Source organism: Labrus mixtus, chromosome 8, assembly GCF_963584025.1.
Source record: "Labrus mixtus chromosome 8, fLabMix1.1, whole genome shotgun sequence".
Taxonomy (NCBI): Eukaryota; Metazoa; Chordata; class Actinopteri; order Labriformes; family Labridae; genus Labrus; species Labrus mixtus.
The window spans coordinates 1,918,692-1,945,545 of NC_083619.1; the positions used below are offsets into that span (position 1 = coordinate 1,918,692).

The 26,854-nt window shown below is 43.0% G+C and overlaps 2 protein-coding genes across 2 annotated transcripts in view; one reads left to right on the plus strand and one right to left on the minus strand.

The window, feature by feature from the left end:
- LOC132978590 (neuropilin and tolloid-like protein 1) overlaps window positions 1-26,854 on the plus strand; it is a 609,128-nt gene that overhangs the window by 315,688 nt on the left and 266,586 nt on the right. The window lies entirely within an intron of this gene.
- Window positions 1-26,854, minus strand: part of LOC132978586 (cadherin-18-like) — a 102,583-nt gene that overhangs the window by 63,734 nt on the left and 11,995 nt on the right. Inside the window, exon 2 of the mRNA XM_061043803.1 lies at window positions 23,341-24,661. Within this exon, the coding sequence (XP_060899786.1) occupies window positions 23,341-24,192 (852 nt within the window). The 5' untranslated portion in view covers window positions 24,193-24,661. The remainder of the gene's footprint in view (window positions 1-23,340; window positions 24,662-26,854) is intronic.

Here is a 26,854-nt window from a genome sequence, read left to right on the forward strand (position 1 = left end):
AATCTTAGTTCGGTTTATGTTTATGATCTTTAGTTTGTTCGTTTCTACGAAGATTCTTTCAGGTCTCGATAGAAAAACGTTGGACTGTTACGTTTTCTACTGTTGCTATGGTGGTTGCTATGGACGCTATCAACAACGAACCGGAAGGAAGTGGACGTTCGGTTTGTGGCTCTTAAAACAGGTTACATCAGATCCTTAGACAAACTAAGCTCCTATGCAATAAATAATGATTTCTGTTACATTTTTATGGATGTCTTTCATTACAACCAAATTTAATAAAACGATTGGAACAGATCGATGCATATTAGCAACATTATAAAATGTAACAATTCTTGATACATAAAGACAATAATGTACAGTTCATGTGTGATTTATATGATTTTATTTAACAAAATAATCCTGACAGATTAATACTATCTTTTAAAACAGGTTTGATTTGACCACTTTTTTACAATATATATGTAGTCTAGATTATTTTACAAAACCTATTCGGCTTTAGTAAATATTTGATACAGTGGGTAGATATACATCTTTTACAACCCTAACTATGTTCCCTCTGTGCACAACGCCAGACATAACTACCAAAATTCCCGTTTCTAGAATAACAGTCAAAATATCCAAAATGAACTGATATATGTACTTTATTTTAACATAGATCATATATGTACTATGCAATAAATACTTCGGCCACACGAGATCCGTGACATATTCAGTGAATATATCTTTTGTAAGCCTTTTATAATCCTAGTTACAACCTTTTTTTGGAAACGGAAAAGACTACAATTATGGCGCCATTCAGTATCAAGCTGTATGACTTGACTCTGAGGAATTGTAGTCTTTTAGACAAATCTCAGTGTTTCCCTTACCTAAGAAGTAATATATATTTAATTGAGGGTACACAGGGGAATTTAATTGGATGGTTAACACATTTATGTTATGAGATATTTAAAAAATAATTGATACATTTGGTAAAATGTATTTTAACCATATATAGCAGCTCCCCCTATTGTATTGATGAGCTGACTACCCTCACATGGTACTTTGTTCCAAGACCTTTCTAAAACAGTTATTCCCATGTCTGTAGCCCCTTTTGTAGCTGAGTTATAAACCTTCAAACATGCCCTTGGGTCAAGGTTTAAAGGTCACTATTTCAAAGCAGGGGTCATGTAGAAACCTCATCTTCACATATGTTACTCTCCAGGATGAGACCTTTCCAATGATGTATGTCGTTCAGCTCTAAGCCAAAAACTTAAATATTCTCATTTCATCTTGCAGTCATACTTTCATATAGCTCTTTCAAAACCCAGTACATAAAATGTTTATTTGTTTTTTTTAAATTTTGTTTGTTTGTTTGTTTGTTTTGGTGTAAGTATATCATAAAATCTGGGGAACTATATGCTTGGAGGACAGCCTTAAGTGCTTGGTTTAGAATTATGGCTAAAAGTAAAAATTTCTTATGCTCTTGTCCATATTAATTCATCCTAGTACTTTTTTTAATCCTTCTTTCCTTATAGAAGAGTTAATCTAATTTGTCATCAGTCATTGTTTTAATATTCAGTTTAATGTCTTTCATATCTTTGAAACATCCTATGTGCTTGTTATGAGTTGAATCGATAGTGAACTAAAAGTTACCAGGTGCGCGCCCTCAGCCTTTAAACCGACAGTGGGCGTGACTGCACAATTGCGCATGTCAGCAGTACACTGGCAGACCATAGCATAATGGCCTTTTTGAATGGGTTGGTTGGGTTTGAAATTTTGTTAAATAAAATTATAAAATCATATAAATCACACAAACTGTACAGTATTGTCTTTATGTATCAGGGATTGTTACATGTTATAGTTTATAATGTTGCTAATATGCATCGATCTGTTCCAATCGTTTTATTACATTTGGTTGTAATGAAAGACATCCATAAAAATGTAACAGAAATCATTATTTATTGCATAGGAGTTTAGTTTGATGTCTAGGGTCTGATGTAACCCGGTTTAAGAGCCGCGAACCGAACGTCCACTTCCTTCCGGTTCGTTGTTGATAGCGTCCATAGCAACCACCATAGCAACAGTAGAAAACGTACCATTCCAACGTTTTTCTAGTGAGACCTGAAAGAATCTTTGTAGAAACGAACAAACTAAAGATCATAAACATAAACCGAACGAAGATTATGAAGATACAATGTACATTTGTCGCCAGAAAGGTTATTAAAATGACACTTAAGCCTCAAACTATCTTAAAATAGAAGGGATGTCCGCCATTGGTTTTTTTTGTCGCCAGGGGAAAACTGGGCAGTCACGTGACCTGAGGTATGCCTATACAAAAGAATAGACAAAAGGAAATGTAGACATGTCACAATTTTAGAGCCCTTATTGTGAAACTACTATGTTTTGCGCTGTGGACCAACGTAGGTATTACACATTTTGACATGAGACTGGGTTGGTATATTTCAGCCTGTGTGTGTGCTGCATGATTTACAGAGTGTAAAAACAGAAATTTCCACTTGCGGGATCAATAAAGTAAATCTTAATCTTAATGTTTATTACTTGAAATTGGTCTTGACCTTTTTGAAGGTCTTGGAATCAAAGCATTTTAACTCGGTTTTGTCTCGGTCTCAGTCTGAGTAGACTGGATTTTTAAATCAAGACGGGTTGAGACCACCACTGAGAGGCTATGTTTCCATTACTGTGATTAGAAGGAAACAGCCGTTTCTAAATGAAGGAATAACTTCACTTCATTTAGATTTTCATCCACCGGTTTCGGCTACAACCTTCCCGGTGTTACAGTCTGAGTGAGAAACACACTTCACACAAGATGATGATTTTAGATTTTAGAGATATTCATGGTTTTAGTCTTGTCTCCGTCTCGGAGCACTCTGGTCTCAGGTATGTCTTGGTCTCGGTTAGTGTGGTCTTGACTACAACACTACTCCGTTGAGAGTATCAGTAAATAAGTACTGTCTCACGATCAGCTCACAGAGCTCCTTGATCAAGACATTTGATTGGTCAGTAGACACTGCTTCATTCAGACTGCACAGCAGGTCAGGTGTTCAGCATATGTTACCATGGTGATCTACCCCCGAATGGAGTGAACCACCTTAAAACTCAGAGTTAACCCTGAAGTGACTTTAACTACTGACGTCGTGCAGGTCCCCCTGTGTACCTTGGAGCAACACAATGGTTTGTGTATCTGAAGGGTACGAATCATGCATCAAATCATTTCCTGAAATAACAAAGAGAAGAAAACACAACGAGTAAAAGGAAACAACCATCAGAGCAAACAGACACAAAGATAAAGACGAACAACAGAGAGACAAATAAACTGATGGCCTCACAAATCCTCACTGACACTCCTGAAGTGAGTCAGAGAGAGACATGATGCATTCAGTGCTCCGTGGAAATGTAGATTCTTTGACAGCCTAATGGCCGAGGATAGCTTTGACTGATGTCACACACACGAGATGGGATGGGAAAGGAGAACAGTGAGGGATACACTGAGGTGAACAAGATGCCACACTAAAGTAACTCCTGGTTCATCTCATGTCTGCAGACAGACGGCTTCATTTGTCTATGACATGCATGTAAATGGTAAATGGACTTGAGAGCTTATATAGCGCTTTTCTAGTCTCCCAACTACTCAAAGTGCTTTTACACCACATGTCACACCCACCCATTCACACTCTTTCACACACTGATGGTAGTGATCGCTATGTAGTATCATCCAAAAAAAATACAAACATCTCATATCTCCTGCAAAAGCAAACCTACATTCAGAACGATATCGACTCTTCTAAAAGGTGAAACTTTGGCTTCAAAACTTTACACACAAACACCAAATAAAAAGATCTATCCCCATCGAGTGCACACGGCTCTGAGCAGAATGTAAAACACTTCAAACACTTCTACTTTCTAAAGATCTATGCTCACTATAAAACACTGTTACTGTCTTTGTCTTTGGTAGCATGCTGCTAATATGAATGAGGAAACAAAATCTCTGAATTCATAGATCGTGACAAAGGAGGTGCTGGATCCAATCAAATAGGTGCCGGTCCTGATCTGTGCCGGATCTTGTTCCAGCAGGATCTGTCACATGTTGTCCTGATTATTATGATATTAATTATACCATAAGAACATGATGAAGCCCCTGAGCTGTGGCCCTGACTCTCTCTCTGCTCTGCTTTCTATGAACTGTTTGTCAGGGGATGTGGACCGAGCTGAAAACAAACACTTCAAACAAAAGGCTGTTTCCCAAATCAGTCCCTCTCTGAAACACTCCACTCTGCAAGAGAGCCATACTTGTTATTCTGGAGAGCTCTCAGTGTAAAGACAGAAGGTATAAATAAAGAGGTAAACTGTGGGGCACAGGCAGGAAACGGTGGTCACCATGGATACTAATAGATATAGCTGCTCTGCTGTGAGGCTGTATTCTGTGCTAAAAGAAACAAACAGAGGAGGTCGTCTTAGTGAAGACCTGTGCTGAGTGGGTCCACAGCCACAGAGTCACCTTTCTTTATTTGATAGAATTAACGTCTCCGGCGGTCGCCAACAAGATGGTAAGACCAGAAAAAGATGCAGATAAGAATGCGAGTGAGTAAATAATGCATGAAGATCTCAGTGATGCCGCCTGACCACCATCACTTTATACATGTGTGATGTGTCTTCATGAACTATGTTTTAAAGGTCACATATCCTCCTCCTCTTCAACAAGTGTAAATAAGTGTCAGAGCTCCTCAAAACATGTGTGTGAAGTTTCTTGTTCCACTCTGATCCTGTATTTGATCATGTCTATAAACCCCTCTATTTCAGCCCTGCTCGGAACAGGCTGTTTCTGTGTCTGTACCTTTAAATATGTAAATGAGCTGTGTCTGACCACGCCCCCTCTCTGGAAGGGCTCGGGTGGCTCGGTCTTTCTCGCTCCATGTCCTATTGTTTACGGTGAGAAGGCAGACTCAGAGGGCAGAACAAACACCTAGCTGTGGGAGTGTCACCCACCTGGGGGAGGGGCTACTGCCCTTTGTGATGTCATGAAGGGAAAATCTCCAAACAACCTGTTTGAGCACACATTTTCTGAAAAGTGGAGCAGGCAGAAAATGGAGAGGATGGACTTTTCTCATCATTGGGGGATTTGTAGACGGACTAGAGACACATATGAGCAGTTGTGAATTTATTGGTGCCCTGGGCAAAAAAATCAATTGGGGGGGCCTTCCAACCAGCGTTCATCACCATCATGTCTGCCACAGTCCTGGACTTCTTTCTCTTTTTTTTCCTCTTCTATAGACGGATAATTCCTTGACGAACTTTGGTTTTCACAGCAATCATGCACGCCACGCTTAGCAGGGCAACGAGAGCGGATGCTGGTAGATGGGAGGTTTCCTACTGTCGTTGAAAAATTGCATATTTTGGGCCACTGCTTTGGTTAAAGATTGTCAGCCCTCTGAGGCCCCCTTACTGGGGCCCGAGAAGTTGCCTGGTTTGCCTGTTGACAAGCAGCGCCTCTGTGTGCAAAAAGAAACCCAAACAGAACAACAGCCGGATGACTTACACATGTTCTGAGCCTCTTCTGGTGATAATCACATCTAGCTCCAATCAGCAACATGAGCTTCACTATGGTGTTTACTAGTACATCTGTTGGTGTGGTGTTTTATCTTCGGTTACGTCAACCATCCTGCAGAAACAGCTTTGCTCTCTTTGGGCCTCGTGGATGTTTTGCATGTTATTGTCGAGTTTAAAAAACAAACAGACTGAAATTTAAGCTGATTATCTTTTACTGATACAACTTTTTCAGTTTAAAAAATTAAGAAAGATTAAGGCAGGAAACAAAGTTAATCACAGCTTTAAATGGAACATGGTCCATTTCTTGGATGCTCATCCTTTCTTCTTCCTTTTTCCGCACAGAAGCACTCGCTGAACCACAGAAAAGCTCTCACTGTTGGGTCAATGCTGGGAAACGTCGAGCACAGAAGCAGAACTTAAAGGTCAGAAACAGAAGGCTGAAGCATTTACCATGAGAGTGACGAGGTTCTGTGGTCAGAGACGGGCAGAGGCAGTACTGGGTAATCAATTCAAGGGTGTAAGCAAAAGAACGATCTGGAAGTGTCTAAGTGAACAGGAAAGGCTTTTTTACTGGCCTGATTACAGATGAGAGGCAGCTGTGTGCACAGGTGAGTTTAGATGGCGGAGTAGGTGGGCGTGGCTGTCTGGAGCATGCAGGGCGAGTGACTGAGTGAAGGCAGGTAAGCAGAGCTGTGAGTAAACCTAGTGAGTAAATCTGTAAGAGAGCTTTGAGTATTCAGAGGAGTAGAAACCGGAGACCACCGTACTGACACTGAGTATGAATGGTGCCTCTTTGAGTCTTCATTACATATTCTAATGGGCACTGAGGCATGTTGCTACAGTTTCCTCAGGCATTAATGTTAACTCATATTATTATGAGCTTTTTATATATTTATATATATTTTCATTTCAAGCCTCATTGTTCATGCATGACTGAGTTTCTGCAGACTAAATACCCGTGTACTGTATGCGCTTACATGTACATGAACGGGTGTTATAAATCTGACTCTGGACTCCTTCTGAGTCCTTTGTTTTGATAAACCCTCCGTCGATACATTGACTGTAGAGACTCAATGTTTCACTAAGCCTGTGCGTTGTAACCACCAACAATACACGGACTCTCTGTCACGTCGTTATGTAAATGATAATTCAATGTCCTGTGAATAGTTCAGATACAACGGCATGCTTTATAAGCACGTAGTGATATTAAAAATAGATGAGAAATAAACACAAAATGCTGAATTTAAGAGTCTAGAGACAGGAAGTGTAGACTTCTGTCCAGCTCACAGGCTACCATGTGCTTTGATAATAGGTTGATAATGTGTTCTCTAAAAATGTGTTCTTTGCTGTGTTAATGACAGTGACAGCAGCCACTTTAGGGTTGAAGTGCGAATCATGTGTGGTTCGAGGCAGGGGGCAACAGGGGCCAACAGGGGCCAACAGGGGCCAGTGCCCCTGTAACTCTGAGCTTGGTCCCCCCTGTGGCCACCCCTCCAAAAGGAATAGCCCCCCTAATAACACACTGGTATTTGACTCAACAACTGGACTCATGTTGCTGATCTTGTATTAAATTCTGTTACTGAAACTAATATAAATCATGGTATTTAATGATGTACACTATTATTTGGCATATTATATATATTTTTTTTTTAAGCAATCATCTTTGTCTATTTTTCACCTGGGTTTAATGTTCCCCTCTGATGAAACAACTGGCCCCAGTTTGGCCCCCTCAGTAAAAATGGTCTAGAACCACCACTGGTGCGAATGTATGCCAAGTGAAGTTTTTATCGATAAAGATTCTCTTTCTCTTGCGAGAGCACCAGATCCAGTTCAGGCAGAACCGATGCTCCAGATTGTGTTTGATGCTCCGTAAATATTTTGGTCTTGTTTCGGGTATGCACGCCAAGATCGTTCTGCAAACCGACTCTGCTAACAACTTCTTACTAATTACTAACTCATTCTGGTGTCCCATTGGTTGATTTCATCCCCTCCCCTGGCAGCCCCGATCTTAACAGCTGCTGCCCAGACTAAGGCGCTCCAAATGTGGCGTTAGGGCCAAGGCAGGGATATTCTGATGCCCTGCCCCTTGGTTGTCCAGCGAGAATCTTTTTCAAGATTCAGTGCGATGGTGAGGATGGGGTGGTAGTTTGGTGTGTACAGCGTTTTCTACTCACAAGGGCGGGCCACCAAAGACAAAGAGACAGAGGTTGGTCCGTGGTAGTATGTTCATCTCGTCAACGTAGTGATTGAGGTACGAAGACTTGTTGACTTGTTAGGTCGTCACTATCTCCAGCTGCTCACTGCTGATGTCATCCTGCACTCGTAGTTTGGGATGATCGCTGATTTACAGATAATCAAATATAAATAATGTTATTTGAGGGTCTTCAACCTACTGCTGATGAATGCTGTCAAGAAAGCAGAAACACAAAAAAACACAATAAAACCAAGCTACAGAATGAGGAGGGGGGGAACACGCTGTGTGTGTGTGTGTGTGTGTGTGTGTGTGTGTGTGTGTAGATGAGTCAATGGGAGGGAAGTATGATGAGCAGATTTGTCTTTAAGAATTATGTTTGGACAGTCGACACAGTCAGAAACTGAGAAGAGAGAGAGTGGGAAACAACATGCGGGAAAGGAACCATAGGTTGGATTTGAACCCAGGCCGCTCGCTCTGAAGGAATTAAGCCTCTGTACATGTGATGTGCAAACTAACCACTAGGATAACCGCACCCCATGAGCAGAATAAAGTCACACTAAAAAGTTAGAGAATGAAGCACAATATCTACACACAGAGAATATCAAGGAAGAACCAAACCTAATACAAATAGGTGATAAAGTGTCAGACTGTGGGAAACTCTGGAGTATCTCATCCCTTACAAAGAAGATGATTTCAAACTGTAATGGACAACAGGTAAATGTTTTAGTTTGCCTAAATCATCACTACAAAAAAAACTTTGTCCATTACCCAACCATAGCTGCAATGCAGAGATATTTCTAATACACAGTACAGATATTTCTCTAACTTACCCAGTGTCTTTGTTCTGAGTGCTCCACATTTTTTGTGTGGACGCTCTCTCTCAAGTTGAAAATCGTTCTACGGACGTGCAGCATTAGTGCACAGCCAGCACTTTCCTGTTAAAAAAAAATGGCAGGTGGACACAAATCCAGAAATTAGAGGCAACTCTACAGTTCTTGTTATGAATTAAAGTGGCTGCTTGAAAACTGCCCCCCTTTAAATCCAGTACACCAGACGTCCCTAGCCCTCCTCCACAACCAGCCACTGAAGCATGTGACGCTGTGCACTGCAGATCCTGATGAGAACAAACCCCTCTGTATTCTGTACTAACTCCAAATTACAGCACAGCACTTGATGGAAAGGTCAATTCTTCTCCAGCACTGCAGCCATGTGAAGAGATCGCTCCACGTTAGGCAGGGAGGGTGAGTGCATGTGCATGTGTGTGTATGTGTGTGTGTGTGTGTGTGTGTGTGTGTGTGTGTGTGTGTGTGTGTGTGTGTGTGTGTGTGTGTGTGTGTGTGTGTGTGTGTGTGTGTGTGTGTGTGTGTGCGTGCTTGTAATTGCTGGGATGCTAACGGTGAAGTGAACTGGATGTGTTTCCTTACTGTTGTTCTCATTTTAATGCGTTTACATGAACTTTAGAAGTGACTCTCCCTGTTATCATGGATGAACCTGTTAATAGGACAATTTATTCTTCTTGACTGAACAATTACAGCGAGCTCTTAACACGGAGGCCAGGAACAATTATCCCTGGTTTGAAGTTTGAAGTGTGTACTTGCAGTTTGACGAGACACTGAAACCAACCGGGACAAAACGCTGGGAGATATTTTCATCCCAAAGTGAGCCTGAAACTTCACAAGGATCCTCATGAAATGTGGATTAGCTTGCACATGTTTTTCTTCCCCAGAAGTGATGTTGACAAGTCCACCCTAACCCCCAAATCACACATACTCCGTGCGCGCCGCGGTCCATCAGCCGCTCCGTTGGACGGCTCGCGTCTATCACACTGGATCTGTTTCTGGAACGTCAGCACACCCATGACACAACACAGGACTACAAGATCACAGGAGAACTACAAGATCCCACGGGAATAAAGAGAAAAACATGCAAACAACATGTTGCTTTGTCTTTCTGAGGATGATTTGTTGTTCATTCGGTGCCTGTTTGACGCGGGTCCTGCTGCTTGATCGTATACCCTGCAGGGTCACTTACCCTAAAGCCTAACCTTAACGCTTAAATGATTCTCTTTGTATTAGATGTGTGCATGTTAAACACTCACAACTTATCTTTTTTTAAACTTATCTGGATAATATGATGATTAGTTGACCCGATGAGTTCCTCTTGTGCATGCTAATTTGGTCTCTCTCTCTCTCTCTCTCCTGCAGCTGTGCCTGAGTTGTTTGATTTTGGATGTGATTGATTAGTTTATCTGCCCCACCACTTTCCCTGAACCTAACCGCAGGAATGAGGGCCTAAACCTAACCTCCAACCCAAACCACATTTTAACCACCTCCGTCGGTGAGCCCCTTCCTGAGGCCTCCAAAACTAAATGAGTTGGGTTGAAATGAAGTAGGGACTCCAGTAGTCATGAGGAGAAGCCCTCCTTCTTTCTTTTTACCATCCACATGAGCTCTGTTACCTCTTGGCTTTTATGTTGATTTTTTATTGACTCCCTTTCCTTTAAAAATGTATCTTTTAGTAATCCAACTTCTTTTAAGCCCCCACCCCTTTCTTGAGGGATGAGGAAGAGGGTCTTAGTTTTTTTTTGTTTTTTATTACCTTTTTATACTAATTTCTTATATTTTAATCACAATTAGGGAGCTGGGACTCTAAATATCATAAAGCAAAGGTCATGCCCGTGCACCTAATGCTCCAAGCATGAACCTCGTCCCTAACCTAACCCGGGGACAGTATATGGATCCGGGGAAGCTGACATCGACTGACTGGCTGGCTGTTGTCCAGCTCATAAGCTCCGCCTCCTCCATGTTAACAGATGGAACAGATTCCTCTATATTCCTCTCTGATACTGCTTCTTATTGCGCTTCAAAAGCTCGAGAAATGTCGGCAGAGGAAATAATGAAATCAAGTGAAATGAAAGAGCAGCATTATCAGGGAGACCTGCAGGGAGAAGGTACAGGAGCTGTAATTCAGAGGCCACTGATACGCTGGCACCACTGAGCCTGGCGTGAGAGGCAAAGGGAAGTTAAAAGAGTGAGACAGATGGGGGGATGGAGTTTGAAACAAAACGTGATAAGGCTTTAGAGAGGAAGTGTGAGGCACCACACAGTCACGATCCACAGACACACTCTCACATTTCCTGCCTTGAAGGAAGCTTAACACACACGTTTCCTGCAAGTCTGCTTTTTAACTTCCATCCTTCCTCCCCGTGCTTCGTGCCCTCTCCTCTCCTTTCATCATTTCTTCTCCACTGTTCTCTCTTTACCTCACATCACCTTCACTCTCCTCTCCCCGTTCTTTGCTGCTCGCCTTTCATCTTCCCTCCTTTCATCCACATTTCTTATTCTCACCTCGCGTTCTCCTCGTCCCGCCCCAGACTCCTCTTCACATCTCCTGTTCTGGACTTCTTCTCTCCTCATAAATTCTCACCTTTCATTCTGTTTCCTCTTCAGGTGCGGCCACACACCGACTGAGTGTTCACACATAAAACAGCTCTGTGTTCAGGAGGAAAAGAACATGTAGGGGGTGCAGTGATGGGGAGGTCTGTGTTGCACCAGGTACCAGAGCTTTGATAGAACCTGTGAGGCCGGTAAGCACAGTGAAGCCCATCAGCCAATCGGAACGGTCGCACAAAGGGAAGTTTTAATGACGGGTCAAAAACTCAAACTCCCTATTTCCATATAGTCTGTAGGTTAGTGTTATGTTGCCATGGTTACTCATCTTAAAGAGCCTACAGTCTGTAGCGCATTCATTTGGAACATTGAACGGACTGCAGCTGGAACTACTTCCCTAGGTGTCAATATATCAAAAGTTAATGGACACCCACGTGACACCCTTCAGCCAATCAGAATCAAGTATTCACGCAGGCCATGGTATGAACACATACTGTTAAAGAGTCCATATTATGCCCTTTTTGGGGTTTGTATATTTAATCTATGTACCTACTTTTGTACGTTCACAATAGATAAAGTTCTAAAAAAGTGTCTGTTTTCATGTACTGCTCCTCCTTGCTCCCTCTACACTCTGAGTCCATCAGCTACGCTCTGCTGAGCCCCCACTGTTAGACCCCACGTGGGCCAAGTCTGCTCTGATTGGTCTGCTGATCCGCTCTGTCGTTATTGGTCAGTTGCTCAGCTCGCTTCTCGGAAATTTCAACATGAGCTGCAGGGCTTGCCACAACGAGCCAATGAGCTTAGATCAGTGATCTCACACTGACAAGACGTCGCACTGACAAATTTTTATCGAGGGGGGCTAGAACCGAGCGTTACATGCGGCTAATGCTACAGCTAACAGGAGGACGTAGGAGAAACCGCGTTTCAGCAGACTTTGAATTTTTGCACATAGATGTGCCTAAACATGCACAGGACACTTGGAAAACACACTAAAGAGCATATAAAACCAGAAAAAGCAGAATATGGGACCTTTAAACAGTGTTTCCCATAGGCATTTAATTTTTTTACAGTTTTCCTTTTTATCTCTATTAGATCGCCATCCTCGATCAGTAAATGAAAGTGAATAATCTCCCCTCTCTCTCTCTCTCTCTCTCTCTCTCCAACGAGTGTCTCATACAGGTGTCAGAACAGAGGGAAAGAGAGAGAGGTGTATGAGAGCTGCGGCTCCTTTCTCGCATGTCATTCCCCTCTCTCTCTCTCCTATCCACTCTCCTGTCTCTAAACATCTCTGTTATCATATCACATATCTGTGTCTCAGTGAAAATGATCAATTATTTATTTGTTACATAAAGATTAGACTTTTTTTACTTCTTCATATCCTTTCTCTCATCACAGATTCCATATCATTGTCTAGCGTCTTCTTTCAAATGTTGGCGGTGTAGTTTCATCCTCTCCGCCCTTCTAGCTCCTGTTACTTTTTCTGACCTTGTTTCAACTCTTCTTATTTTAGACTCCTCTTCTACATATTCTTCACTCACCTCACCTCACCTGTGCTTCTCTGCAGCCTGCCCCTCAGCAGGCTCGCTCGCTCCATCAGTCAACGTCAGTGCACACTATATGACTTCCTGTGTGTGTGTGTGTGTGTTTTCAAAGTGCACTTCACCCTCCATGTTGTTCTGCTCAGAGGGATCAATAGAGAGCGAGGATTCATCTGAGAGAGAAAAAGCTCTGCTCAGCTGTCACAGCACCCTCCAAACAATGACTCAGTGCACCCCGAGGAGCTCCCTCTCAGAGTGTGTGTGTGTGTGTTTTTGCACCTTAAGCACATCTGTCTCCACCTTCAGTGTCCAGCCACATAGCATGATACACACACACACACACACACACACACACACACACACACACACACACACACACACACACACACACACACACACACACACACACACACACACACACACACACACAGTGGAAGCCCTGGGGTCTCAGTCCTCACCTTCATAAAGAGCAGTGTCAATGTCATGCAATGTCACTGTCAGAGCCAATCACATCAGCTTCAATGCATTCATGCATCCCTGCTGACCAATAGGACGAGCCGACCAGAACCACTCACCATGTTACTACACACACACACACACACACACACACACACACACACACACACTCACTTACTCAAGGTCTGCTCATAATCCTCCGGCTTCTTTTCTCTTTTCCTCTTCACATGTCACTTCCTGTTCCTGTCTTCAGTTCAGCCTCTCCATGTCCTAAGCTTTCATATCATATACAATAATCTTCCATAATACAGATCTGTCTTATCAGGGTAGTTCAAAGTCACTTAAAGTAAACATAAATTAAAGAAGTGTCTGCATCATTGACAGTTTGAGATGTAAAGGACGTGAAAGCAAAGGAAAACATGTGAACGATATTGTGTTAAAAACAGTTATAGTGATGGGATGAGCAATTATTTTCACTTCTGAATAAGTAGAATCAGTTCAGTGCTTAATCGGAGCTCTGACTGCCAATCAGAACTCAATGAGTTGAAACACGACCGAGCGTTTAGTTCTGCTCGCGATCGTACTGAGAACGGCCGTTTGTGAATAATAAGACAATGAGCTGATAAAGCTCCTATGACAATCATAAACAGTCAGCTGAATGAAGTTAAGTTGGATAAATAAGCCGTTTGCAGCAGTGTTAAAAAGCACATACATTCTCGCGACACCTAATTGTTAAATAAAATATTTGCTACTTCCTCGATTTTGGAGATATGAGAGGGAGATGGAGGGGCTCCCGTCCTGTTCTGTGCAGCAGTACGTTCAGACAGTGCCATGTGTGTGTGTGATACAGCAGGAGCCCTGAGTCTCTCTCTGCCTTGGCATCAGTCAGTGAGTCTCACCGGAATCACCCCGAGTGTACACAAATCAAATCACTGACTGACCAATGAGAATCAGGCACCAGTACGAGGCACGCCACTTGCGGTCTGGAGAGAGAGACAACGAATAATTTGCGAACGTCGGATCACTATTGGATTACAATAAAGTGACGACAAGTTGAAGACATGTAATGAAGTTTAGCTCGAGTGTCCATCAAGGTGGAAGGAAGACAACTCAGCAGATGTAATTTTCCCAAGAGGAGAATTAAACCCATGTGTTAACTTAAATCAAACTAAGGCGAGCGTAACAAACTGGCTGCAGCTAGGTGTATCTTAAAGGATCACCCATTGAAACATGAATCTGTATTGACATTGGGTCATATATGTAGAAATGTGAAATACATTTTGAAGTTGGTGCCTTCTTGGCCGAGAAAAGGCAGAAAGTGTATTTTTGGCTCATGTGGATGAAAGACAACAACTCCCAGAATGCACAGCACTGCAGGACACTCCCACTAAGGTCCTCTCGTTCAGAATCAGAAATACTTTATTAATCCCAGAGGGAAATTCGATCGATACAGTTTCTCCAAAATATACAGTATAGCAGTAGAAATATAGAAATAAAAACATTTACCGACATGTTTACTTCAACACATAAGACCATTTCCTCAACTGATTCAGAGATTTCTTCCAGAATTGATCTTGGAAATTCCTGGCAGAAAACTCTATGCCTGTGTCCATAGGCAAACAGTGAGAGCACCGACACTACCAGTCCACCCCGGCTCCTCGTCCTCACCGCCGCCGACAGGCAGGCATCATGTCTCATGGCTGCTGAGCTAGCAGCGGCCGGCGGCGTCCAGCAATATAACAATATAGCTGCTGCCGACAGGCCGGTTTTGTGTCGGCAGCAGCCGCCTCACCGCTGCATTTGTATTTTTTCGCCATTATCAGCTTTCTCCATAGAGCCTGTTAGCATAGCTTCAAAGCAATATGGTGGACGTTAAGTTTCGATTCTGGGAGTGAGGTCCCACCCACTGATCTGTGATTGGTCTGTAGCTTCAGTGGTTGAAAATATGAGGAACTAGCGTTGTAGTTTCACACCACTAACCGCAACAGCTTCCAGTGACGCATAAATCATCATTTTGCATCACTGGAAGCTCCTTTTCAGACTCAGAAAAACAAAGATTTCCCTCTCAGGGGAAAATGAGGGCGGGATGCACAACCATTCAAAAATACTACCAGGTTTCTAATGATACAAAGATTAATGCTAATGGGTGAAGTATCCCTTTAACTCAATGGGCGGGATTACACTTTTCTGTAATGATTCGGGGGAGTGGGACGCAAATGCGTTATGGATATCTTAAAAGTTATAACCACTAAAATCACAAGCGATTGAATAGGGGGGAGAAAACAATAACCAAAATAGTTACAATCCAAATAAATAGGCTTCCTTTACTAATTAGCCCTGAGAGAAGGTGAAAATAAACCAACACTACCGAGCAGCTGATAAAAAAATAGATTAAAGGAAAGAACCAAGAAGCTCACTAGAGCTGAGACACAAAGGCCACCAGGCCATGTTTATAAAGAAACCAAGAAGGCTGGGTCAAACATTCAACCTACACTGATAGAGCTGCTGGAAATATTTAACAAGGCGAGTGGGGCTTACGAAGAATCACAGAGTCAACCACTCAGTACCTCTGAAGGTGAGACGATGAGCCAGCACAGACCGCTGCAACTCAAGTTTAACACACCTGGAACAAATCAGGACCAATCAGTCACTCACACACAGTCACTGCACAGAGATGATTACCTGCCCACAGTGATCTCCCTCACACACGCCCCCCGGACTCCGGATTTTCAATCAAGACCGGTCTAGACCACCACTGATTGACCATTTTTCCACGTCATTACTGTGATTAGAAGAAAAAACGCACCTTTCTTAAAGAATTAATAACTTTAAGTCATTTGTAGTTTGATTTTTATCCCCTGGTTATGGCCACAACCTTCCACATGTCCCTGCACAGAAGATGGTCTTGACTCGGTCTCGCCCTGCCTTGGTCTCGATCCCTAAATATCATGTTCTTGGTCTTGGACTCGGAGCACTCTGGTCTCAGGTGTGTCGTGGTCTCGGTTAGTGTGGTCTTGACTACAACACGACCTAATAGTCCGGTCACAGCGTCCGAGACTCTTCCAGCATTCGGTCCAGACTTTCATTGTGTCTCTGTAGAGTTTGGATGTAAATATTGTGGGAGTTAAGACTTCCCACAAAGAGAGTGAAGTCAGACTCCCCCTGGGTTTGCTGTTCTTAGCTCTGTGTTGACAGCGACAGGACAGGAGAAGGATTCAAAATGAATGAAAATCTGTCCTGAACAATGAAGATCCTTGTGAGCAAGTTACAGAATATATAATTAGAGTAAAATAATAACAATCATTAAGGACTGGAGGAACCATACAGGGCCGCTAACGAGGCTGATTTGTTTCTTTTCTTTCCTGTCACTGCTTTATTAAGAGATTCCTCTCTGGTAGTGACATTTCATTTTCATCTCCAACAGGTGGAAGTCTCAAGGGACCTCATAATCAGCCCCTGTGTGTGTGTGTGTGTGTGTGTGTGTGTGTGTGTGTGTGTGTGTGTGTGTGTGTGTGTGTGTGTGTGTGTGTGTGTGTGTGTGTGTGTGTGTGTGTGTGTGTGTGTGTGTGTGTGTGTGTGTGTGTCACAGCTGACTAATCAGCGTCATGTCTCTTGATCCTGATTATAGAGACAATAAGTCCCGCCCACACCGGAGGGGACAACAGCTCATTGCTCGTTTCTGTTTAAAGGCTTCATGAACAGAGTGACACACCCAGACACTAAAGTTCTATCAACATCAGAAGAGAACAAGAACTGAATCTGAACAAAGACGAAGGTGGATCCACATAATAAGATGTGAGACGTCAGCAGGATGACTAAAGGTGTTTCTGAACTCAACAGTTTTGGAGGACTTTCTGAAAAGCAACTGTCCATGAAGGCGTTCCCTGAGAACTACAAACCACAGCGACGTGTTTCTGTCTGCATTCCCACCGCCATGTTGACCTCCAATATGAACATTAAAGGGACGTAAGCTGAACAATAGTGATCATTTTTTGTAGTCTTGTTTCGGTTTCTTCATCCCATGGTACTGCTTCTCTGTGTGGTGGATATCCAATGTAGCATGGCGGAAAGTAATACTTTCAAATATTGTCAGATTACACTTTGAACGGTTCAACATGGCGTTGTATTTTCTCACTCAGTAAATCCTGGACTTCGTTGTTGGTCCAGTTGTAAATGTAAAAAAAAAGAAAAGATTTTAAGAGCTTTTACCGACTGTCACTTCCGGTTTACAGTGGGATTTAAAAATGTCGGTTGGTTCAGGCTCAGGTTACTTTATTGTTGGTGGTACTGGACGTGTGTTCGACCAGTCAACGTACGCTGACATATGGACCAATCACAGTGCACTGACGCCACTCAAAGTCCCTCTCATACTGCGAGTACCTGCTCTGAAGCAGGAGCTGAAAAGGTTCCTTTAATGGGTTTCTAGGAACTAAAATAGTTCAGAGTTCCTGGCGTGCAGAATCAATAAAAAAGAGAGAGGGGTGGGGGGGGGGGGGGGGGGGGGGGGGGGTTCCTGCAGTTGGAAAACGCCTTATTGGACACTCCAGCTTTAGTCCTGGCTAACTATAGAGGTTAAAGCTAAGCTATGTTGGTCTAAATGATGATCTTAACTGCAGATTAAATCAAATACATTTCCCTTCTGGTCTTTTTTTCAAGAAAAACAAAGAACTCAGGAGCTCAAATAATCCTCTGACTTGCTGACATGTTTTTCTCTGTGCAGCTACAGATTACCTGATCACAGCCCTGATGCTCCAGTTAAAAGTGAAAAGTAAAAAAGTAAATAAATCTGGAGATATTCAGTACGCCTCCCAATTATTTGACCGTTCATTATTTCAACATGCAATTTTCCGGCTGATTCTGGCCGAACGTTGGGAGTCACACAACTGATTACAAACTGAGTGTCTGCCTGATTGTGCCTCGTTAGTTATGCAGTGTGCAGTACAGCTGTTTCTAAAGGGGATTTTTGCTCCACTCCATGACTGCATGTGGCTGTTAGCGCCGCTGTTTGTGAATTACACGTTTCTGCACTGAGGCTGATTTGCATAGAAAGGGACAATTTCCCCCCCAATGAGCATAATGGATCCTTTAAATACACACAACCTGCAGCGACGCACAGAGAAGCTGGTGTGTAAGTACACTGAACAGGTATTGTAGAAATAATGTTCACCATGAATGGGATCCCATATCTTCAGGATGTGACTTTAAAGATCTGGAAATGTTTTCTTTGTGTCTTCATGGTTTCTGGTCTCATGAACACTGAGGTTTTTATAATCACTGCAAGAGCATCAGGATGGAAAACAGTCTGAGTGGAGGTATTATACAGTGAGAGAACCCCCTTAGATTGCATTTTCCGCATACATTCCTTTTCAGTGTATACTTAGGTGTGCATGTCACAGATTATCCCACACACTGAACAGCTGTGGGTGGACAGCGAGCTAGCTGCATCAGATTGACTTCACATCCGTAAAACTGCAATCCAAGATGAGCTGCCATTTTATCCCCCGAAACTGTTTGGCTGTTTGCAGGGGGGATCATATCACAACAATAGGTCAGAGGATTTCTCTCAGCCGATACTGAAAAGCATGCAGCAGCCTTTTTTTAAATCTCAAAATGTAGGCATGTAGAGACAAAGGTTTATCAAATGATACACTTCCAGCCATCATGTTGGCAACTCCATGACACCTTTGGCTTTTTTTACCTCCAGTATATAATGTGAAGACTGACATTTGCAAGGATAAGCCATTCTAAAAAAGCCCTACACACGTCTCTCTGGTTTTATATTCATTTCTGGAGCGCTCTGTAGGAAAGCAGGATGGAGTCCTACCCTCAGATTCACTAAGAAACAGATTTCTGCAGGTAGCTGAATGAGTTAATAGGCTTAGGCAGATTCTCCCGATTGCTGAGGTTACTGTCAGAATATTCAAAAAATTTTATTTCAATCCACAGCTTTCCCGTTATGTGAGCTCTTAGAGAAAAGGTATATGATATTTAAAACAACTCAATGAGAAACCTTTTGCAGGCAGCTGTGTGCATCATCTTGTTCACATAGATCAAACATAAAAAAACACGGGTAGAGAACGAGGCACAGAAAGGTTTTGATTATTTACCTCATCGTGTTGTAGATTGTTGACATGTGATGATACGTTGTGTGAATTGATAAAGCTGACAACATGAAGGTGCTTAATGGAGGATGCTTTTTGCATAACCATTAAAATTGATAGAAGAAAATGAGACAAAATCCTGCGTCCAGTGCTCAGTTACTCCTCTCTAATTAACCTCTGAATGGATCATGTGCACACCTCAGATTGTGTCTACCAGGATGGAAACTTCTGCAGTCACCAGAACACAGTATGTTTAAATTCAACAAAGCGGAGTCTTACAGACTGAGACGAGCAGTGAAAGACGCTAAGCGGAGGTACAGGGACAAAGTGGAATCACAGTTCCAGCAACGTGATTCAAGGAGCTTGTGGCAAGGACTGCAGACAATTACTGACTACAGGAAAAGAGCCATGTCTCGGTGAGTGAAGACGCCTCTCTGGCTGACGAACCGAATTACTTTTATGCGCGATTCGAGGCTGCCAATTGATGCAGCCAGCAGGATCTCCGAGGCCGGAGCAGCACACTCACACCCGCTCACTGTGTCAGAGCATGACATGAGGAGGACACTGAAAAAGGTAAACACCAGGAAGACTCATCAAGAAGCAAATCTGCTCCTTGCTCCCTGAGTCTCTGGATCCACTTCAGTTCGCATACAGACTGAACAGATCCACAGATGATGCTGTCTCCCAGGTACTGCACACCACCCACACCCATCTGGACAGAAGGAAGGGGGACTATGTGAGACTGCTGTTCATTGATTTTAGTTCAGCTTTCAACACCATAGTCCCCGCCAACCTCCATTCCAAGCTGATCAACCTCGGACTTAACACCTCCCTGTGTGCTTGGATCCTGGACTTCCTGACGAACAGATCCCAGGTGGTCAGAGTGGGCAGACACACCTCCAGCCCCTGCACCCTCAACACCAGAGCACCACAGGGCTGTGTCCTCAGCCCCCTGCTCTTCACCCTGTACACACATGACTGTGTGGCCTCAAGCAGCTCCAACATCATCGTGAAATTTGCAGATGACACAGTGGTTGTTGGTCGCATCAGCAACAATGATGAGCAGACGTATACAGTGGTGCCAGGACAACAACCTGCTCCTGAACGTCAGCAAAACCAAGGAGCTGATTGTGGACTTCAGGAGAGGACAGCAGAGGGATTACACCCCACTGAGAATTCATGGGACGCTGGTGGACAGGGTGTGCAGCTTCAAGTATCTGGGGGTGCACATCTCTGAGGATTTAACATGGACAACCCACATAGACAGTCAGGTGAAGAGGGTGAGGCAGCGCCTCTATCACCTCAGACAGCTGAGGAAATTCAAAGTCTCTCTGATGGTCCTGAAGACTTTTTATTCTGGAGCGGTGGAGAGTGTGCTGACTGGAAACATCACCCAGTGGTACGGGAACAGCACTGTACGTGACTGAAGAGCCCTGCAGAGGGTGCTGAAGTCAGCAGAGCGTACCATGGGTACAACACTCCCCACCCTCCAGGACATCTTCACAAGGAGGAGCACAGCCAGGGCAAAGAGGTAACGGACTGTTTACATGGCTACCCTCTGGCAGGCGCCTTCGAAACATCAAGGCGAACACAGAAAGACTCAGGAAGAGCTTCTTTCCTCAGGCTGTCCGGACTGTTAACTCCACTCTCCTCAGTTAAAAACAGAACTAAACAAAACAGAACTGTGACTACATGATGTACACACACCACACATTCCAATCTGCACATTGCACTTTGACACCCTGGACACTTTACACTGTTTACATATTCTATATTTAATATTTTGTACATTCAAATAATTATTTTTTAATTTTGACATTATATTCTATTTTACTGTATATATGTGTATTAGTAATTTGAGTGTTTATTGCATGGCCTTGCGGAACAGTCTTTACATTTCACTGCACTACTGTATGAGCATGTGACAAATAAAAATCTTGAATCTTGAATCTTCAATGACAGGGTGCAGCCCTACAGTGAACCAGTAGACCACTAGGGATAGGGATCAACAATGGGGTCCAGAAGAACCCATTTAAACCATTTAGCTAGTCCTGTCTTGTTAATCAAAACACTGCTGCCTAAACATACATCGATTGTCTAATAAAGTTTTGGAATAAAACTGAACTGCCAACTCTGTTGTTTTTAAATGTGCTCTATAAATAAAGGTGGATTGGATTGGAACAAGCACATCAGCGATGTTGACCAAATTATCAAAATGCAGCACCTTCGACCGTCTACAGGTTGAAAACTCTAAATCAATAGACAGACGGACGGTCAAGCTTCTCCTCCACTCAAGGCAGCCGTTGAAAACACACCTATACTTTGTGTCATGTCGTGTTAATCAAACATAGTAACCTAAAAAAGCCTGAAAGCAGCGTGATCAAAGCTAGCTAGCTAACTGAACAAGGGGACAACGGGTTACCTTATGATTTACTTCTCATACTTTATTAATCCCACGAGGGGAAAATACTTTAACATTATTGATATTGAGAAATGCTGTACACACATAGTCTGAAATACATACACATGGGCTGAAGTACACACACATGGGCTGAAATACACACACATGCACAAACAGGATTCTATGGAATAATAAAAATATATCAGAGTGACGGGGCTGCACATGAAAGAGCCTGAGCAGTTGGGGGTTTGCTGCCTTGCTCAAGGGCACCTCAGCAGTGCTCAGGAAGTGACCTGGCACCTCTCCAGCTACCAGACCAACTTCCACACTTGGGTCCGCACCGGGACCTAAACTGGCAACCCTCCCAAAACACTTCCCAAACCAAGTCCATGCAGACTGAGCTACTACCACCCAAAGGTACTGTTCCCATACCGGGAGTCGAACACGGGCCTTCCAAGTGAAAACCAGGAATCCTTACATCTAGTTCATACGGGAATGATGTGTTCAGTGTCAGTAATGCGACTATCAGGCTAAGGTCATTAAATCGTCATCATGCTGTTTTTTTTAAATGTAACATCAAGAAAAAGAAAATGTAAGTTTAGTCAAAAAACTTGAAAAAACAAAAGTTTTGAGAAGAAATGTTTTTGTTTTCCGAGCAAACAGATATAGGGCACCACCGGAATGAGTTCTAAATACTCTCAAAGTCAATGGGTATTTTGAATGGGTTTGTGGTTCGATGCCTGAAATAAGGTCTGTGGTTAATACAAGCTTAAGAGATTTTGGCGTTTTGTTAGACCACATAAACTACGTTAGGTAATACCCCCACTTGTGTATTTTTAAGTTTTTACTCGTCCTTAAAAAGGCGGTTGCTAAAAAGGGGCTAAATGAGAATACAGTGGTTGTCGGGGACATTAAACGTCATCACGCCGGACACAAAGTCCGGGAACTCTCCCACTAGTCCGCCTTACAGCCTCTAGTTGTGTTTTTCAGTGCTCTTGCAAACTCAATTTATAGGCAAATATTAGGTTAATAAACAATGCATTAAGCTATGGTTTCGCTAGCTTGTCAAAATCGCTATTATGTGGCCGATAATTTTATCAGAGATCGTCTGAAGCATAACGGTAGTGACGTCAAAATCATCCGACCTTGGTGTAGTTCACTGTAGCACAGTGGTTAGTGTGCGGACCCCATGTATGGAGGCTATAGTCCTCAAAGCAGGTGGCCCGGGTTCGAATCCAGCCTGTGGCTCCTTTTCCGCATGTCATTCCCTACTCTCTCTCCCTGATTTCCAGCTCTGTCCACTGTCCTATCTCTCCATTAAAGGCACAGAAAGCCCCCCCAAAAAAACCTACAAAAATACGTCTCTCTTTCTTCTCTATACCAGTTACATTAAAAACATATTGATGTCTTGTCTCTATAGTGTTAACGATAAAGACTCGGATCGTTGAGGGGTAACAATAGTGGTAACAATATCAATACAAATGTGAGATCCCGATCCTTCCAGACGACCAAAACACATCAGAAAAAAAGCCATCCCCCTTGACACTCTCAGATCAGTCGGCTGGGAAACAAAAGACGTGAACAAGTAGGCTCAGAAAAGGTCTCTGATCGAGTAACGACTCCATTTTGAACCCTGCACCAACATGCCAAACACCAGGCCAGAGAACGAAAGACAGGGCTTCAAAATATATTTTAAGAAACAATCAGGATTCTTTACCTTTCCAACGTACTGAGGTTCAGGTCCGATGTGTTCCTCCAGAACAAAGAACTGGTTCCAGATCCAGCCTCTCCTGGGCCGCTGGGGGGGATCCTTGTCTGTCTCCACTGACTTGGTCTGGTTCCTTTGTGACTTCGAGTTTTGGTTTGTGATCTTGGCGTTGGTTTGTGAAGGAGATCTGAGTCTGGCATGAGATTTAGGTCTTGATAGTGACGCTGGACTGGGTTTATTGGCAGTACTGGATCGAACAGAACCAGAAGAGTTGGACTTATGGTTAAGACTGGATAGTGTAGTTAATTTAGTTACAGGTCCTGACTCAGATTCAATGCTAGTTCTGGTTCCTACAGGAGACTTTGGGATTGTCCTAGGCTTTTGGCTTGGCTGGGATCTGATCCGTGGTTTCCATTCTGCAGATTGCTTTGGGTTGTTAGAGATATTTCTCGCCGACCCTTGCTGTGAAATAAAGTTCAGTTTGGGCACGATGTGTGGTTTGAGCTCTGTGTCTGAGTTTGACGAGGTCTTGGAGATTTCTGACGGAGAGTTTGTGTTGGACCTGTAGTTGCTGGTAAGATCCCAAGGTTTTAATTGAGGCTTCCTCCGGAGGTTCTGGCGAGAACTCGAGAGCTGGCTGGACCTCAGTGGAGACGTATCTTCTTCAGGACTGGAGCTCGGGAGCAGGATCGTTCCAGGCTGTGATTTGGGCCCCAGATGAGGGTACAGGCTGGTGTTTGGGTAGGTGATGTGAGGGTTCAGACTTACCCGGATCCCACAACAACTCTGGGAGACGACACATAGGAAGATAACCAGAGGACAAAGACAGGAAACTGCAGCCACATCAGGTGGAACTCTCATTGTAAAGAAAGATTGGTCCAGAATTGTTTTCCTCTCTCACTTCCACACTCTCGTACCGCTGTGGGCATTCAGTCCAACAAATACACTCGGACCCACAGGATCACAGTTCTCCTTACAGTGCAGGTTAGCCAGGAGGGTCCACATGATACAGTCCAAAGAATCATGGCAAATAATTTCCCTTTAGAAATATGAACAAAAAGACCTCCATAGTCTGGTTCACTGCATTGAACTTCTTTCTGTTAAATCCCAACATTATCCACACAACTAGGAAGGATTTGGATTAATCTGAGACTCAAAGCAGACAACAAGTCCTTCTACTTGGAGAATAGTCCTTGGTGATCCTGTGCTTCATCAGTGCATAAAGCATCCACTATGGACGTAAACCAAAGTCTTTCCTCTTCATGATGAAAGCAGATGGTCACCAGCTCATGGTTCAGATGGTCAGAAGATAATCAGCGGTCTTCTTTCCCTGAAACAGAATTAAGAAAATCTTTCAAACATCCTTAATTTATGGAACCAACAAAATCTGATTAAAACAAAGAGAGACAAAGACAACATAGGAAATGACATGTGTGTGTTGCATGTAGCGCCAATTCTGTGTTAGACACACTTTTAATATTTTTCAATCCAAAGAGCGGGCTGCGTCCTTCTTCCAGACCTTATCTGTTTGTTAGGAGGCTAAAGGCCCACCTAAGCCCCACCCCTTTTGTCTTTTTCTAGGTTGAACGAAAGTTAGGTTGAGATAGTATTTCCAATATAAAATGTAAATGGACTTGAGCTTAAGCACTTTTAAACCGCAGGTCACACCTCCACATTCACACACTGATGGTAGAGGCTGCTGGGTAAAGAGTCCATCAGTATTAACTCATCCATTCATACACATTCATACACTGCCGACTAAGCAGCGGGAGCAACTTTGGGTGAGGTTTCTTCCCAAGGACACATGGAGCTGGGGATCGAACCCTTGACTTTCCGGTTGAGAGATGAAGGACTCTACCAATCGTAGTGACCATCACTGATCAATCAATCAATCAATCAATTTTTATTTGTATAGTGTCAACTCATAACAAGTGTTATCTCGAGAAACTTTACAAGAAGCAGGTAAAATACCTTACTCTTTGTCTGTTAATATTACAAAAGAGCAGGTAAAAAGACCTTACTCATTGTTATGTTACAAAAAGCAGGTAAAAGACCTTACTTATTGCTATGTTACAAAGATCCGGCCTATCCATCATGAGCACATTAGCAAAGCAGCAAAAGTTACAGTGGTAAGAAAAAACTGTCTTATTAAAAGGCAGAAATCTTCGGCCGGATCCCCGGCTCGTGATGAAACAGTCTTCACAGGCCTAGACTGCGCCGGGCTTGGAAAGGGATAGGGGGAGAGATGGGACTGGCACTGATGTGCTTCAAAAAGCAGAAACTAATGAGTGATGTCAGTGATGCTACGTTGATATTTATATACAGTCTATGCTTTCATCTTGTGTTCTACAGATTGTAGGGTTAACATTTAAAGATACCAATAAATTTCAACAGATGACGTTAAAATAAGAAGGAATAGGCTGTCCAATGCAGAGTTCTGGGGCTTCAATAGATTATCCTTTAAAAAATGTTTTCATGTCTGTCAGAGTTAATAACTGTAGAGACAAAGTCGCGGTCTGTGCCAAGCTTGGATTGAAGACTACTCTGTCGATTCATCTTGAGCCCGTGAGTTTTTGCTCAATAGTAATTGCCAGTTTCTGTCATCGCTGTCCAAATGACACAGATGGGCTTTCTTTTAGTCTTCATTTCTAACTTTATTTATTTATATTGCACCTTTAAAATACAGACTTCTCAGGCTTTGGTTACTTCCCCTCCAGAGTATCCTGTTGTTTGCTTTCTTCTGACTAACAGTATGTCTAAACAAACAAAAAGCACGAGGACATGAAGGTTCACTGAAGATTAGGTAAAGGCAAGAAGAGATGACCGAAATAAATTGATAGGAGAAGGTTATCTTAAGGATTATTAAGATTTTTCTGTCATAGGTTGCTCTCAAGCTGAGTCAACTACAGTCATAAATAACCTCAGAGACTACAAGAAGAACTTCATACAGGTCTGTTAGAGCTCTCTACCAACGCACTTCCTGTCAACAGTACCAACAAACCTCTTTAAGGTAAAATCCACTTCACCATGTTTCTCTAACACTAATATGTGTCTCTAGTCCGTCTACAAACCCCCAATGATGAGAAAAGTCCATCCTCTCCGTCTTCTGCCTGCACCACTTCAGAAAATGTGAGCTCAAACAGGCCATTTGGAGATTTTCCCTTCATGATATCACAAAGGGCAGTAACTCCTCCCCCAGGTGGGTGACACTCCCACAGCTAGGTGTTTGTTCTGCCCTCTGAGTCTGCCTTCTCACCGTAAACAATAGGACATGGAGCGAGAAAGCCTGAGTACACCCAAGTCCTTCCAGAGAGGGGGCGTGGTCAGACACAGCTCATTTACATATTTAAAGGTACAGACACAGAAACAGCCTGTTCTGAGCAGGGCTGAAATAGAGGGATTTATAGACATGATCAAATACAGGATCAGAGTGGATTTAGAACAAGAAACTTCACACACATGTTTTGAGGAGCTCTGAGACTTATTTACACTTTTTAAAAAGCAGGAGAATATGACACCTTTA